The 16,430-nt window shown below is 38.7% G+C and overlaps 1 protein-coding gene across 10 annotated transcripts in view; it reads right to left on the reverse strand.

Moving 5' to 3' along the window:
- The window catches only part of LRP1B (LDL receptor related protein 1B), a 1,420,219-nt gene that overhangs the window by 121,808 nt on the left and 1,281,981 nt on the right, over nucleotides 1–16,430 (reverse strand). For all 10 annotated transcript variants that reach the window (XR_008308477.1, XM_053255348.1, XM_053255339.1 and 7 more), the window contains 6 exons: nucleotides 13,564–13,680; nucleotides 10,571–10,690; nucleotides 7,476–7,595; nucleotides 6,800–6,916; nucleotides 3,760–3,866; nucleotides 3,025–3,154 (listed from right to left, as the gene is read on the reverse strand). Coding sequence is in view for 9 of the 10 variants with exons in the window: in XM_053255348.1 (XP_053111323.1) it covers nucleotides 3,025–3,154; nucleotides 3,760–3,866; nucleotides 6,800–6,916; nucleotides 7,476–7,595; nucleotides 10,571–10,690; nucleotides 13,564–13,680 (711 nt within the window). In the remaining variant the exon portion in view is untranslated. The remainder of the gene's footprint in view (nucleotides 1–3,024; nucleotides 3,155–3,759; nucleotides 3,867–6,799; nucleotides 6,917–7,475; nucleotides 7,596–10,570; nucleotides 10,691–13,563; nucleotides 13,681–16,430) is intronic.

The raw sequence follows: 16,430 nt of genomic DNA on the forward strand, positions 1-16,430 counted from the left end.
TTTCATCAGATAAAAGTAATTCAACACAGCTGCTGAAACTGTATTTTGCTGCAACTCACCACATTTTGTGATATCTGGTATTATATTATGGAAACTGATAAAATCAGAACACCCCCCTCTTTATAAATTAATGTTTTAAATTTATCAGCTAGCTGTACTTAAAGGAAAGCTAATTCCATGTAAGTATAGTACCAAGGGCATAGGTGACGGTTTCTTCTGTTACTGTTTCTTCTGGGAGCAGAAAAGACATCTGAATGGTACTGGACACATATTAGGAATAGAAATGTTCCCCCTTATGTTTGCTGTTGGCTAGTAACAAGATAGCCTTTCTGTGCGACAGATTTGCATTGTTGTGAACTACCAGGATCTCAGTTCTTGAGTAATCCATCTTTTTTTGAACAGCAAAGTGGAAGATTCTACAACAGAATAGACCCTTTAATTTTAGCTCTGATTAGGGTAAAACCAGACTACAAATTTATTGTGTGCTTAGCATTTGCACATCTATTCTTCTCTTTAATAAACAGCAACTGTATTTATTTTATTTATTTAAAATATTTATACCCTGCCACTCTAGTACAATAGAGCTAGCAGAACCCATTGGAACTGTGGCAAAGAGAGAGAGCCTTCGTGTTTTCCCCTCTGCCGTGGTCTTAACATGGTTTCCATCTTGGTTGTGGCAGCTGCTATGTGCCTTGTAAGAAAAGCTCCTATTAGTACCCATGAACGCTTCCCTTTTGAGACAAAGTGCATAGCCCAATCCGGACTGACCATCGCAAGTGAAACATGTTTTCATGAGGCAAGCCTCACAGAGTGGAAGTTGTTCAGCAAATTGCATTGCTGAACAACAACAACAATTGCACACTTAAAACTATTAGAACCATACTAAAAGGCACAGTTTACACAATGTGTAGCTCACAGCAGTCTATTCCATATAGTGCAACAGAACAGAATGATTAATAGTCATTGTCTCCAGACCCCAGCCCTAAGAAGACACTGACAACCAAATAGTGGGTATAAAGGGCCACAACTTTATTAATCAAATTAATTCGAGTTAGCGGACTGTAGGAGGGTAAGCACTCCACCCCCCAGACAATGCGGGTCTGAAAAGACTGGGTTCAGACTTCACATTCCTTCCCCGTGCCTTGCATGGGTGACACTCCGGAAGTAAGCAGGTAAAAACCCACTCCTTTCCCTTCATAGTCAACCCCAGCAGGGGTCTGGACACTTCTAGGCCTTCACACACCCCGGACCGCTCAGCCCTAGGATCTGTGAAGTCCTGAAGAAGGTTTCAATGCAAATCATCCCTGGGCCGCATCTAAAGCACAAGGGATCAATTGCCCAATTTACCCTTTTAACTGTCCAAGGGCACTCACCGATGTCACATCCCTTTTCCCTTACCACCCAGCCCACACTGTTCCTGCCAAGCTGTGACCTAACTACAGGTGAAACTCGGAAAATTAGAATATCGTGCAAAAGTCCATTAATTTCAGTAATGCAAATTAAAAGGTGAAACTGATATATGAGACAGATGCATTACATGCAAAGCAAGATAAGTCAAGCCTTAACTTGTTATAATTGTGATGATCATGGCGTACAGCTCATGAAAACCCCAAATCCACAATCTCAGAAAATTAGAATATTACATGGAACCAAGAAGACAAGGATTGAAGAATAGAACAATATCGGACCTCTGAAAAGTATACAGTGTACTGTGCTTGACTGGCCAGCAAACTCGCCTGACTTGACCCCATAGAGAATCTATGGGGCATTGCCAAGAGAAGGATGAGAGACATGAGACCAAACAATGCAGAATTGCTGAAGGCCGCTAATGAAGCATCCTGGTCTTCCATAACACCTCATCAGTGCCACAGGCTGATAGCATCCATGCCACGCCGCATTGAGGCAGTAATTGCTGCAAAAGGGGCCCAAACCAAGTACTGAATACATATGGTCTGGTCATCCTTTTGGGGGCCGAGTAGAAATTTTTGGCTTCCAATGCATTGGCCTTGTTGGGGGGGTCTTTGCCTACTCCGTTCTGCTATTCTAGCCCTTGTAGATACAGGTGAAACTCGGAAAATTAGAATATTGTGCAAAAGTCCATTAATTTCAGTAATGCAAATTAAAAGGTGAAACTGATATATGTGACAGACGCATTACATGCAAAGCGAGATAAGTCAAGCCTTAATTTGTTATAATTGTAATGATCATGGCGTACAGCTCATGAAAACCCCAAATCCACAATCTCAGAAAATTAGAATATTACATGGAACCAAGAAGACAAGGACTGAAGAATAGAACAATATACTTTTCAGAGGTCTGATATTGTTCTATTCTTCAGTCCTTGTCTTCTTGGTTCCATGTAATATTCTAATTTTCTGAGATTGTGGATTTGGGGTTTTCATGAGCTGTACGCCATGATCATTACAATTATAACAAATTAAGGCTTGACTTATCTCGCTTTGCATGTAATGCGTCTGTCACATATATCAGTTTCACCTTTTAATTTGCATTACTGAAATTAATGGACTTTTGCACAATATTCTAATTTTCCGAGTTTCACCTGTATCTACAAGGGCTAGAATAGCAGAACGGAGTAGGCAAAGACCCCCCCAACAAGGCCAATGCATTGGAAGCCAAAAATTTCTACTCGGCCCCCAAAAGGATGACCAGACCATAGACCCGTTCTGCCCCTAGGGAAGGGAGAGAAAGGAAAGCAAACACTGGACTGAATGTTTGGGGTGGGGAGCTGCTGGAGCAGCCATGCTAGCCCTGCCCCATCAAGGCCCCTGGCCAATAAGGCGTCTTCTAGGGCCTGTGCTAGGGATGGGGCTGGGACAAATCACCTTCTCTACAGCAGAAGGCTTTGGGAGGGGCAGTCTGTTTTTTTGGATTTAGGCACACAGAATAATAAATGTAGTTTTAAAATCTAGTGAGATATATGCAACAATGATGCAAACAGATCATTTGAGTTGCCAATACATTTGTTTTTGTCTGTTAATTTCCCCCCTGTTCATTAAGGTGTACCTGATTCACAGTTTTTCTCATCTTCTCCAAGTATGCAGTCATCATGTCCATCACATTTCCACTTTGCTGCTATGCACTGACCATTGGAGCATTGGAACTGGTCTTTTAAGCAGCCAGAATCACAATATCTCTGTCATAAATAAAATTATTCAATTTAACCAATATAAAAGATAACATGAAACAGGATGTAATTGTGCAAATTATTTAAAGTTCATATCTGAAAATAAACCATTTATGGAAGTAACACAGAAATATTTTCTCAGGCTTCCTTTTTCGACATCTCTTGAATGCTAAAATTATTTTTCATAAATGCAAACCGAAACCTATTGAAATTCCTTTAATTTTTCTTGAAACCCCTAGAGATAGTTCACCTCACCTCCAAATTCACCTCATATTTACTGGCTATGTATGCCTCACCTACTGCAAGTGTCTCTCCTGCTTTTGAAGCTGTTGGGCATCTAAGTATGGGTGTCTCATTTGTACAATGACTATGCTTGAAATGTCAAGCATGTATAGAACCAATCCACATAGTTAATCCCAGGTTTTGTAAAGGATGTTGATTGCAAGGTTTCATTCTACCCAGTTCAGTTTTTTTTTACACATAAACTCATATATAGATGTTGAGGGTATGTGGGTGGGAAAGGCATACAGTCTCCTGCCCCTACTTTGACAATTCCATTTCTGCACCACATATAACGAGCCATCTGTCAGAACTGGCCCCTTGAAAAAGCTTACCTCATCTGAGCCATCTGCACAATCATAATCACCATCACACCAAAACCTTGCAGATATACAGTCTCCATTTGAGCAGTGAAAGTCTTTCTGAGTGCATGTTTGTGGTTCTGAAAAAAAAGGAAGTGTTTACTTTCATATGTAACCAAAAGCAATACTCTTTAAATTCACAAACCATTGATACAAGTTTTTTCATCCATAAAGTCCCACAAAGACTCCCTGTTTTTTAGTTCTGCAAAACCAAATATGTATTTTAAGGCAGATTATTTTAAACATCCATTTTTTAAACAGCTTTTGTCATTACTAGAATTTAGGTCAGAATATTATTTAAAAAATTAAAACCTTTTCCTTCGGCATTTTTCTTAACATGATGTTTTGAACTAATATCCTGCAGTTGATGCGATTGTAACTATCTATTGAAAGTAAGTTTTATATATTTTGCATAGCTGATACAAGTATTCCAAGTATTTAGTGATGCTTATTAGATGCTTACATCCAGAACAAAAAATAATAATAGTAGCTGAATTCCAGACTTATGAAATGTGGGTGCTAGGTGAGAAGAGCTGGTGCTTCCTGTGCTGTGCATATGTTCCTCAGGGACATATTTTTGGATGTCACAGAATGCTTTGCAGAGAAGGAGAAATCACTGAAATTTGCCATCTTGAACAATTGCTGGTGCTTCCATAGCACTGGTGTGTCTCACCTAGCACCAACTTCGTTAGTCTGGATGTCAGTCATTGAGCTCAAGTTTATTATTGTGCTGAAAATAAATCACATATTTAAAATGCTCAATGAAAAGCTTTTTTTAATTTAGGAAAATACAGAAAAAATACAGTAAAAGGACAATTCAATAAATAGGGACATATGGGTAAAAACTAAACATGGTGTAATTTACCAAAGTTGGTGTCATCTTTTGATGGCGTAATTGACCACAGTTGGTGTCATCTTCAGACATCAGAAATGTCTAAAGATCAATACTTCATTTATGTTTAATCTGTGCCTTGAACTCACAATTATATAATTATAAATTATAAAAACAGTTGTTAAAAAGATAAAACATACAACATTAATCACTAACGCTTAGTTGACTTAAAAGATCATATCATATAAAAAATGATACAAACATCCAGTGTGGTAGAATCCTATGATTACTAGCAGAATATGTCTAAAGATCAATCTCATCAATATCCAGAGAATTATTGACTAAAACTTCATTACTATTTGGATATTGTGGACTGCATTATGGATACTCATTATTCTCCTTACATCAATAAATTATTTCCTTTTGGAATTTTAGTACAACTCTGGATATTGATGAGATTGGACTTTAGACATATCCTGCTAGTAATCATAGGATTCCACCACATAGGGAGTTTGTATGATGTTATGGTCTTTTAAGTCAACTAAGCTTTAGTGATTAATGTTGTATGTTTTATGATTTAACAACTGTTTTTATAATTTATAATAGAAACATAGGGATATAGGAAGCTGCCATATATCGAGTCAGACCATTGGTCTATCTAGCTCAGTATTGTCTACACAGATTGGCAGCGGCTTCTCCAAGGTTGCAGGCAGGAATCTCTCTCAGCCCTATCTTGGAGTTGCCAGAGAGGGAACTTGGAACCTAGATGGAGTGGCTCCATTCCCTGAGGGAAATATATTACAGTGCTCACATGTAGTCAAGTCATGATTGTTACCACACGATCAGCTCTCCTCATCTATAATAAAGATGTTATATAATTGTGAATTTATGTGTATCATTTATTGTAGTTATATAGCAACATTATTGGATTCTTTGTAGATTGTTGGCTCTGTTTTGAATCCAATTATGCTGGTTCTTGCTGTTAATCTGTGCCTTGACCATAAAGTCTGAAATGTCTAACAAAAAAGCAGAATTCACTGATGACAAAAAAACCTAACTTCTTGAAACAGATAGTAAAGAGAAATAAGTAAGTTATACTAAATGTGTGAATCTTAAAGACAGAGGGCTCTTAAGGTTTTATTTTTCTCCACTTAGCAAGTTTTAAATAACTTGTGAGCACTACATAAATCATAGATAATTAATCCTCATTATGTTACCATTGAAGTGCCAAAGCATAACCACTGCAAATAAAAATCCAAATCACTGTAAGCAACAGTTCTCATGACTTGCCTCAAAACCTGCATTTGTTATATGTTTTAATGTCTCTCCAAAATATATTTTAATGGAATCAGGTTTTTATATTAATGGAATCAGTAACAGAATCAGGTTCCTATTTGGTTTGAGCACACAAAACAGGCCAACAGAAAGTGGTCAGTCTTCTATATTTCATCAAAATATTTCCAACCGAGACAAAATTATATAATAAATGAACAATTATATTTATTAAAATAATACACTGAAAAGGTAAAGGAACAATAAAATAAAGCCTCCTAAGATTTGCAAAAGTTTGTTTTACACAATATCCAATATGCAATGGTAATATGAAACCTGAGATTGATAATCAACATAGAATAGAGAGTAGTAACGTTTCAGTCAAAGTCACAAGTAGACTGCCATCAATAAACTTTTGACCAATCACATTTTGACTTCTGATCTTCATCAGTGGCTTGAATAACACATCAAATAAGAGTCTACAGACTTGTATATGATGGAAAAAAGATAGATGGAAACTGACTTCTCAATATAGAACACTTTTCCAATTCAAATAAATACAGAGCATGTCTGCTTCATAATAATTTCCATACAAAAATACTTAAGAGTCCTGTGGCACTTTGGTGACGTATCATGGCAAACACTTTTGTGGTCGAACCCACTTCATCAGCTGTAGTTCACTGAAGAGTAAAGTCATTAGTAAGTGGGATGACTTAGTGGGATGACTTAGATCTTTTTACATGTATTCAGTTGATTTGATTTTGTATACCATTGGCTATTCATGATCGAAGATCTCCCAAGGTGGGAGAAATAGGGGAAAAAATTAAAATTCACAGGGAATAAATTTAAGAATGTTTCTCTTCTTACTGAATGGTGTAATCGCAGGATATAATATTAGGAATTACTTACTGCAGTTTTCTTCATCAGAATTGTCACCACAGTCATTCTGGCTGTCACATCTCCAATGATCTGGAATACAGTTGCTGTTCTTGCACTGGTATTCATGAGGCCCACAAGTTTTTTTATCTGTAACCAAAATGAATACTTCTTCTCTTAAAATATTCTAAGGCAATTCAGTTTCGTGAAAAATATTGGTCTAGAGATTTCCAACTATATCTTTAAAATATTACACTAGTAAAGGAACTGAATTAATTATCTTTTGTCAATCACCTTGTGTCAGCCAGTGTTTTCTAGTGCTAAAATATAACCTGGAGTGGCATCTAAGAAAATGCTGTAAAGCCTCAGATGGCCTGGGAATGCTCTCAGGGTGTATTCCACCTTGCATTGTAAGCACTGGAGTGTCAAGTACATTAGCCAATTACATGCTTTTTCGCAAAAGAAAACATAATTGACTTCTATACAAGAATAATAAAGCAATGCAAAGCCTCAATAATTCCATAGAATTATATGATATAAATAAGATGAACTTAATACATTAACTACATTATTAGCAAGAATAACACCAATAATGCCACTTAGATGAACTGATGTAACTTGGATGAAATATTATCATAATAGAATCTGACATCTTAAGTTAAGGACAAAAATATTCTTAGTGAAGCACTTAATATTAATTTATACTCACCACAGTTTGCCTCATCAGACCCATCAGCACAATCTGGATCCTCATCACATACCCACAGCTTAGAAATGCAGTGTTTTGTGGTTTTACATTGGAAGTGGTCAGGAGAACAGCTGTTTTCCGCTTTAAATAAAATGAGCTATTTTAAGTTCAGAGGCTGTTTGTTAACATTCAGAAGCTCTAGTTGAGATAATCAAAACTATTTTAAACAAAAATTCTCCAACTCCCACAAAATAATCTCCAATGAATGCTTAACTTATCCTACTGCCTGTATTACCAGAATAACATTATTCAAAGCAATGCACCAAAAAGATAATATTCAATGGTGTTTTACTGATAACATGAAATGCAGTTCAAGATTTGATCTATGTAAACCAAGGGTCCCCACTGTGGTTGGGGATGATAGGAGCTGTAGTCCAACAACATCTGAAGACCCAAGGTGGGGAGCCCATGATGTAAGCAAAACACACACATCAGGCTTCTTTTATTTATTTGTTTTTTTAAAATCCAACTCATTGTAGTGCCCTCTTTCTTTCATCTCATTTCTGAAATTTATACTCAATAAAATTCTGCTTCATCAGGTATGCAGAATATTTATTTATAAGATTTAAATACTTTTTCATCACATAAGGAATTTGAAGGCAGTATATGGAGGTTGCCTTTTATCTGTCAAAAGACAGTCTCTTCCTCCATCCCCCTTATTAGGAAACTAGCTTCAAGCAAGTATGCAGCAAACATATAGCATAGACAAAACCTGGTGCCATAGAGGAAACTGGTCTCTGCTTGGATCAAGCAGGAGAGTTTCACAAAAGTAGATCAGTGCAATAGCTGCCCAGCAGGAATAGTGGACCCCACAGACTGAATCATGTGCATCCTTGATTAAGCTTGGACACAACAAAAGAATTGCAAACATTCTTTTACACAACAAAAGAATTGCTAAAAGCAGCCTGGAGAACCATTAGTCTATTCAGCCATCCTGCAATGCAGTTTAGACACAACAGACCCTTTTGTTCTGTAAAACATAAAGTTTACCTGTCTTTGGGATTTTGCCAAGGACAGAACCCTATAAGGTCCTGTCTCCCCCAAACACTTGTGTTGGTTTTTCTGTTCCTCCTGGGAAACATCATTGCTGCTGTTGCTGTGGGAATTTGGTGGTACCAGCTACTGCTCTAAAACACCCACCTGGTAAAGTACTCAGTTTTTTACTCACCCTTGTCCCCCTCTCTAAGCTGAATTACTGGGCTGCTGAGCCCCAAGCCGGAACACTGAACTGCAATCACTACTGAGATGAAGTCTCCGGCTTTGAATATTCTCCGCATAGGATTGTTGCAGAGAGACTTGCTTTAGACTTCTCTGGACATTCTTGGAAAACAAAGTCCTTGGATCTCTTTTTTTGTGGATGTCATGAGACTATCCCTGTGCCTGACCAGCTGAGAGTCCCTAGTCTCCTGAGCAGAACCCTAGGGAGAAACCTCTGAGACTTGCATTAGTCTCTACATAGACTTGCTGTGGCCTAACCCCTGTGCCTGCCTGGGAACCCCAGTGCTCCACTTTGCTTAACATAAATAAAGTGTGCTGTCAAATCGATATCAACTCCTGGTGCCCACAGAGCCCTGTGGTTTTCTTTGGTAGAATACAGGAGGGGTTTACCATTGCCTCCTCCCACTCAGTATGAGATGATGCCTTTCAGCATGTTACCATATCGCTGCTGCCCATTATAGTACCAGCGGGGATTCGAACTGGCAACCTTCTGCTTGTTAATCAATCATTTCCCCGCTGTGCCACTTAGTGTGACTTTGCTTAACATAGTGCCTAGTGCCTGCCAAAGCCCTTGGTGCCATATAGGCACCATGCTGCCCTTCTTTGTCCCTACTTTGCCAGGACCTTTTTGAGGGGCAATAAATCTTCGCCTGTTGAGAAGTAATAATTTGGCATTGCACACCAAACAGCAGATAGGGACAGGTTACAAACTACTATTTTCACTCCTTACTCTCTCACACCTCTTTCTGCCCACATTTAAAAGTCCGCCAGCCACCAGGAGATTTAAGCCTTCACTCATTCATTTACCCTCCCTCCTTATCTTTTACATGGGAGCTGTATGGAAGGAAGTTTTTTGTTCTTTGGCACAAGGAAGTTTTTTGCTTCCTTGGCACCCTAACTTTGCCATTGCCTATGTTCAAACTATGGTCAGTTTTAAATGCACACTTGCAAATCTGGTTTTCAAGCTAATTCCTCCAGTTTGTTCTAAAACCACAGAGACACTTGTGGGCAGTATACACACGTGTGTGGTAACATACCTATAATTGATTTAAGGTCTAGCATGGCTGAAAGCTCTTTCCTTCATAAATTTGTTGAGTCCTCTTTTTAAAACCACTGAAGCTAATGGCCATCACCACTGCTTGTAGCACTGAAGTGCACTTGTTAATTAACAACATATATGAAGCAATATTTAATTGGCTGGCTTCAATTTTACTGCAGTAAGGTTCATTGATTAACTCAAGTTTTGAAAGGGTACTTCTGTTGCCATTACTGATAATATTATATACATCTATCATGTCCTCCAGTTGTCTTTTATTTAAACTAAAGAACAAAGCTTTCATAGGTCTCCTTGCTAGAAAAATACTCCTTCCTCCTCCATTTCCACTATGACTAGAATTTCCTTTCCTAAGTAGTCACAGTCAGTTTAGATTTTATTTATTTTTTGCTCCCAGTGTACATTATTCACAGACTCAATCTCGCCTACCATGTTGCTACTTATTCACTCAGGATATATCCTTTTGGTGGTCCAGTCTGCTTTGGATTTATTTTATTAACCCAAACAATTTAGTTCATCTGCAAACCTGACAAACTTTTATTGTTCCCCATAACCTACTTCTGAATATTTATGAAAAGCTAAATAGCACTGATTTCAATATAATATTTGAAAGATTTCACTCCTTACTCCCCGAAAATTTAAAAAGTGTTCATTTACTCTGAGCCTCTGCTTCCTGCTTTATATGCAGTTACTGACCCGTAAGAGGATTTGTCATCTTATCCTATGACTGTTAAGTTTGGTTTGGAGCTTTTAGAGTTTCTACATCAGTAGAAAAATGACTTACGACAGTCTCTTTCATCTTCTTCATCACCACAGTCATCCTGCCCATTACACCTGAGATTTATTGGAATGCATTTTTGATTCTTGGTGCATTTGAATTGTCCTGACAGACAAACATGTGTATCTGCAAAAGGAGAACCAAGAAAATCAAATCAAAATTTAAAAAAAACAACCCTCAGATGATTTTCATTTTCTGATTTTGGATTTACTTAATGTTATTTTTAATGTTTCATTTATTCAATTGACATGTTTACTTTAGTTAAGGAAAAATTAGACAGAAATGTTTTAGAAAATGAACCCTTTCACACTATCAAACAGAGGTGGGCTGGAGGGGAGGCAGGAACCTACCTGCTTCCTCCCACACAATCAGAGCATCTGTTGGGCCCTGCCACTCATGCGCCCACATGAATGCTGCCGCGGTGTTTCTCAGGGCTACATTAGGGATCTGGGAGTCCTCCAGCATCCCATAATGCACTGTGCAGGCATCTGAGAGGCAATGCAACAGTGTGCTTCTCCCTGGTCCCAACCTCCAGTGGACTTTGTTTACTTGGCTGCCGCCCAGCTCCCAGGTGCTGCAGAAGCCAGAGCAATCAAAAGCTGAGGTCTGTCCTACCAAGGCTTAAGCCTGGGTAAGAAAGCTAGGCTACCCAGTTAGGCAGGTGCTGGTTAGGGGAGGTTTCTGTGGCTCCAGACGAGCCTCTATACCTGAGTTAACTCTCTCCTACTCACAAAAGCCTAGTCATGAGAATAACCTCAATGTTAAAAATATATTCTGGTACAGAACAGCTGCTCTGTTTCATAGTCCAATATCCTATAAAGAGAACCAGTAACATCTACCACATGAACCTGCTTTTGTGATAAAATCTGACAGAGAGAGCCTCCCGCATGTGTTGCTTTTAACAGAGGTTTGTTTGGTGGTCACACAGGGTAGGATTGTCTCTTATGCAGCTCTGCTCAACTGGCTCCCTCAATCCCCTATTTTAGATGTCTGACACAGACAGATTTACTCAGACAGGCTTTTAGACAGATGTGTTTTTATTTTCGGTAGTTTTATTGTTAATTTTAACTTTTCTACATGACTCTTTTTGGGAAGGTTTGGGATATATGAATACTACTACGACTTTTGGGGAAGGTTTGGGATATATGAATACAACGACTAAATAAATAAATAAATAAATACACACACACACACACACACACACACACACACACACACCCCACTTTTAAATCCTTTTAAATAAGTACATACATATCTTCCCAGAGCCCTCTTGATATGCTAGTCTCTCAGTTTCTTCTATCTGCCAACCACTCTTTCATTTAGTACTGTATTCTTGGTCTATTTTTATTTATTCATTCATTTATTCATTTGATTTATATACTGCCTCTCCAAAAATGGCTTAGGGCTATTACGCATAGCCAGTGCTTCTGCTAAATACATTAGTTAGAAACATTCAACAATGTCCATCAAAATTATTTTAGTCTTTCTTCTCAATGCATAATCTGTTATTTGCTATGGTATCCTTTTAACCATATATCAGCTATAGAACAATTTCAATTCTGCTCTGCAATCATATGTTTAAGAAATAAAGTACAAGATCATATCTATTTGGCATTTGACACCAAAAAGACTAAATGAAATACATAATTTAAAAACTGGGGAGTTAATTTATTATTGATTTTTTAAAAAAGCTATCCATTCAAGGTTGTATACGGTCCAATTTGTCCTTCTTTTGATTCAGTTTGATATGCCTTTGCTATTTTTTAAAAAATATTTGCCATTTTCCTAAGGCCATTACGCTAACACATGATTTCTCTCAAAGCATGCCTTACCTACAAGTATTGAGAGAACTGCAATCTTTCTTCTTCTTCAAATTTGTTTTTAAGTTCACTATATGAAAGGGCATTTCTAATTTTAATTAATTCTCTGCTATACACTCCATGTGACTAATAGCAGGATCTTAAATGTTCAAAATGATACTGTGCCACCCTAATGGAAATGCAGCCTTCCCGGATGCAAAAAGGGTTTTTGCAGGGAGGGGAAAACCATGAAAATCATGCCTCCTCCCCCTCCACTGTGCTGCAAGCCAAGCCTTTCTCGCAGTTAGTTCAGTGGCCCCTTGCAAGAAGAGAGCTCTGCCCTCATAATGCTTTGTGGAATGGCAGCCACTGTTATTATTGTTCTCACATTGACAAAGAACTGCATGTATGTACTGGGAAAAGCCACATGTAGCTCCAGAGCTGCAAATTGATAATCCCTGGATTAGTTACGGCCACACTCTTTTTGATACAACAGAGGACATGGCAGACTCAGAATTAGACTCCACAAGAACTAGACTATTTTGCAAGCTTATAGAAAATTGTTCAGTTTTTCTAAGCCCCATTCCAAATTTGACTAGAGTAGTTCACTTCATCACCTCTATTAAACATAATTTGTACTTTCAGGTGTTTGTATATTAGGTTGATCTATTTAATGAAATTGCATCCTAAACCATTAATGATTCCAAAGGCAAAGATCAAGTGCAAATATTAATGCAGCCTGATACTATTCAGAGTTTTAGCTAATGATATTCACACAGCGTCATATCAAGCAGAAGCAACGGAAGTGGAATCATACAGCGGGGGTGGCGGAGAGGAGAACTTTATGTAGTCTTATAGTCTTCTAACTTTGCATCAAATATTCTTAATATTTCTTTTTTTGTGCCAGCATTGTATCACTGCTAAGGAAATGGGAATGGGGCTCTATGTCTCTTAATAAAAACCTCTGACGGGATCCTTGCATGGTTCCATCTCCCACATTCTGTAAAACCCTTGTACAGCACTTCTGCAACATAAAGAAGATTACACTCATCGTGATGCAATACCACTGAAGGCTGCCACAGATCCTGGAAAGTACGCTCTGAATTTATAAAATGAGACAACATGTCTGTGGCCCTATACTATGATGCCACTGCACATCAGGAATTCAAGGGTTTTCCTTTAATGGTTTTAATGACCTACCACAGTTGAGTTCATCAGAGTTGTCCCCACAATCATTTTCTCCATCACAAATAAAGGCCGGTAAAACACAGAGTCCAGTTCCACACTGAAAACGGCCTGGTTGACATTTAAATTCAGCTGGAAAAAGAAACAAGTGTTGAACAGCTGCATAGGTTGGTAATAAAATGAAAAACAATGCTTTTTATTATACTTAATAGCTGATAACTTGAATATCAAATCACAGGTGCTTCATGAGATGAAGAACGAGCTAATTTAACTATTTATTTATTTATTTATCAATCAATCAGATTTATATACCACCTGATGTGTATATCTCTAGGTGGTATCAATAATCTCAGTGTATTTCCCCTTGAACTCCTCTGCATCACCCAAATATATGTTCTTGAGAGGTGCGCAGCCCTCAGGGACATGTTTTAGGGTGGCACAGAGTGATTCTTGGGGAAGAGACAGCCGTCAAAATTCACATTCCACCTGCCCCTGTGAGTGCCAGTGCTGAGCTAGTTGGTTGCATTCACAGCACCAGCACATTTCATGAAGCACGAGTAATTGGGATGTCAGCCAATTTGCTTTAAACTTCATATTATTTATTTAAAATATGAATACCACACCCCTCTAGTACACTACTGCTTAGGGTGGCTCACAACATTAATAAAAAGATTCAGTGTAAAATAAGACTAATAAAATTAACCAAATTTAAGTTAAACAAGTTAAAATCAGGCTAAAACTACATTTAAAATTTACATATTTTTTAAAGTTCCAAAGCTAAAAACTGAGAACTATAAAAACTAAAAAACCTACCAGATATAAACAGAGGTGGAACATTTAAAAGACTCGTTAAAAAGATGTGTTTTCAATCTTTTTAAAAAACCACAGGGGGCAGGGGAAGCATGGCAAAACTCTTCAGGAAGGGTGTTCCAAAGCTGAAGAGCCACAACGGGAAAGGCCCTGTCTCTAGTTCCCACCAACCATATCTCTGTTAGTTGGTAAAGGGCACTTCTGTACTCTGCCCCACCTGTGCCTCCAAGGACAGTGCCAGGCCCAGAAACAGCCCCCCCCCACAAGTGCAGACTTTCTCTTTCAGAAGGAGTGCGACCCTGTCGAAGACCATATTTACCTCACTACTCAGATGATCAGTTTTACTAACCCAGAGCACTTCCATCTTATCTGGATTAAGTTTCAGCTTGTTTTCCCCCATCCAGTCCAGAACAGCCTTCAAGCTCCAGTTCAGAGCATCCACTGCCTCCCTAGTGTCCACTGATTTAAAAGATAGGTAGAGCTGGGTGTCATCAGCATATTGATGGTACCTCAGCCCATACCCACAGATGAGCTCTCTCAGAGGTAGATGTTGATTTTATTTATTTAACTAACATATTTTTATACCACCCAAAACTTACGTCTCTGGGCGGTTTACAACTGGTTCTGTTCCCTATGATGTTAAGCATCATAGGAGACAGAATAGATCACTGTAGCACCCCATAGGCCAAAGGCCAAGGGGTGGAGCAGGCTCCAGCACCACTTTCTAAATACGACCCTCTAGGTAGGAGTGAAGCCACCATATAACTATGTCCCTAAGTCCCAACCTGGAGAGACATCCTAGAAGGATACAATGGTCGATGGTATCAAAAGCCACTGAGAGGTCCAGGAGGATCAACAGAATCACAATCCCTCTGTCAATCTCCCATAGGTCATCCACCAGGGCAACCAAGGCAGTTTCCGTCCCATATCCAGGTTGGAAGCCAGCCTGGTGGAGGTGTGGGGGGGGTGATCTAAGGAATCAGATTCATCCAGAGCTGCCCGGATGAAAAATTATTGCAAAGCAGAGAAGTCAAATTGTTCCTTTAGTAACAAGTAGACATTTAAAAGTGACTATGCCTCAGCTCAAGTCAGTTAATGAAAATATTCGGATCATCCGGGGACTTGGATTGGGTTTTCAGCAATATGCAGATGACACTCAGCTCTATCTCTCCTTGTCACTTGATCTTAGGGAGCCAGTGGATATCTTGAATTGGGGTGAAGGGATTTGACTGGTTCTGGATGGGGTTGCACTTCCCTTGCAAGAGCAGGTGTGCATCTTGCAGGTATTACTAGACCGGACTCTGCTTTTGGAAGGTCAGGTGGAGGCGGTAGCCAGGGATGCCTTTGCACAGCTTCGGCTAGTTCACCAGCTGTGTTCCTTTCTTGAGAAGGCAGATCTGACTACAGTTACTCATTCCTTAGTCATGTTGTGGCTGGATTACAGTAGCTCGCTCTACATGGGAACAAGAATATAGAAGAATATTCAGAAACTGCAGCCAGTGCAAAATGTGGCAGCTATGATTTTAGCTGGAGCTGCCTGCTGGAATTATATTATACACATTCTGAAGGAACTGAACTGGCTACCAATTTATTTCCGGGTCCAATTCAAGGTGCTATTTTTTACCTTTGAAGTCCTTAATGGTTGGGCCCTGGAAATCTGAGGGACCTCCTGCTCCCAAGGATTGCTGCCAACTTGATGAGTTCATTGGAGGGGCTCTGCTCTGTCATGCACATGGGACAGAGTCTTCTCAGTTATTGTCCCCAGACTTTGGAATGTTTTCCCAGTGGGCATCCACTCCTCAGTCTCCATCACAGTTTTTAGAAAGGAAGTGAAATCTTGGCTTTTTACCCAGGTTTTTAGCTGAGTGTTGTTTTTGTTGCTGTTGCTCTGTATTTTATGGTCCTATTATGTGTGTTTTTTTAAACATGTAATTAGATTTGTATTTTTATATTCCACATTAATATTTTTATTGTGTAACTTTTTTAGTCTTATATTGTTTTAAATGTTTTGTAAACCGCCTTGAAATTACTTTGATGAAAGGTGATATAAAAATGCAACGATAAAATACTGA

Source organism: Hemicordylus capensis, chromosome 1 (genome assembly GCF_027244095.1).
Source record: "Hemicordylus capensis ecotype Gifberg chromosome 1, rHemCap1.1.pri, whole genome shotgun sequence".
In the NCBI taxonomy this organism is placed as follows: domain Eukaryota; kingdom Metazoa; phylum Chordata; class Lepidosauria; order Squamata; family Cordylidae; genus Hemicordylus; species Hemicordylus capensis.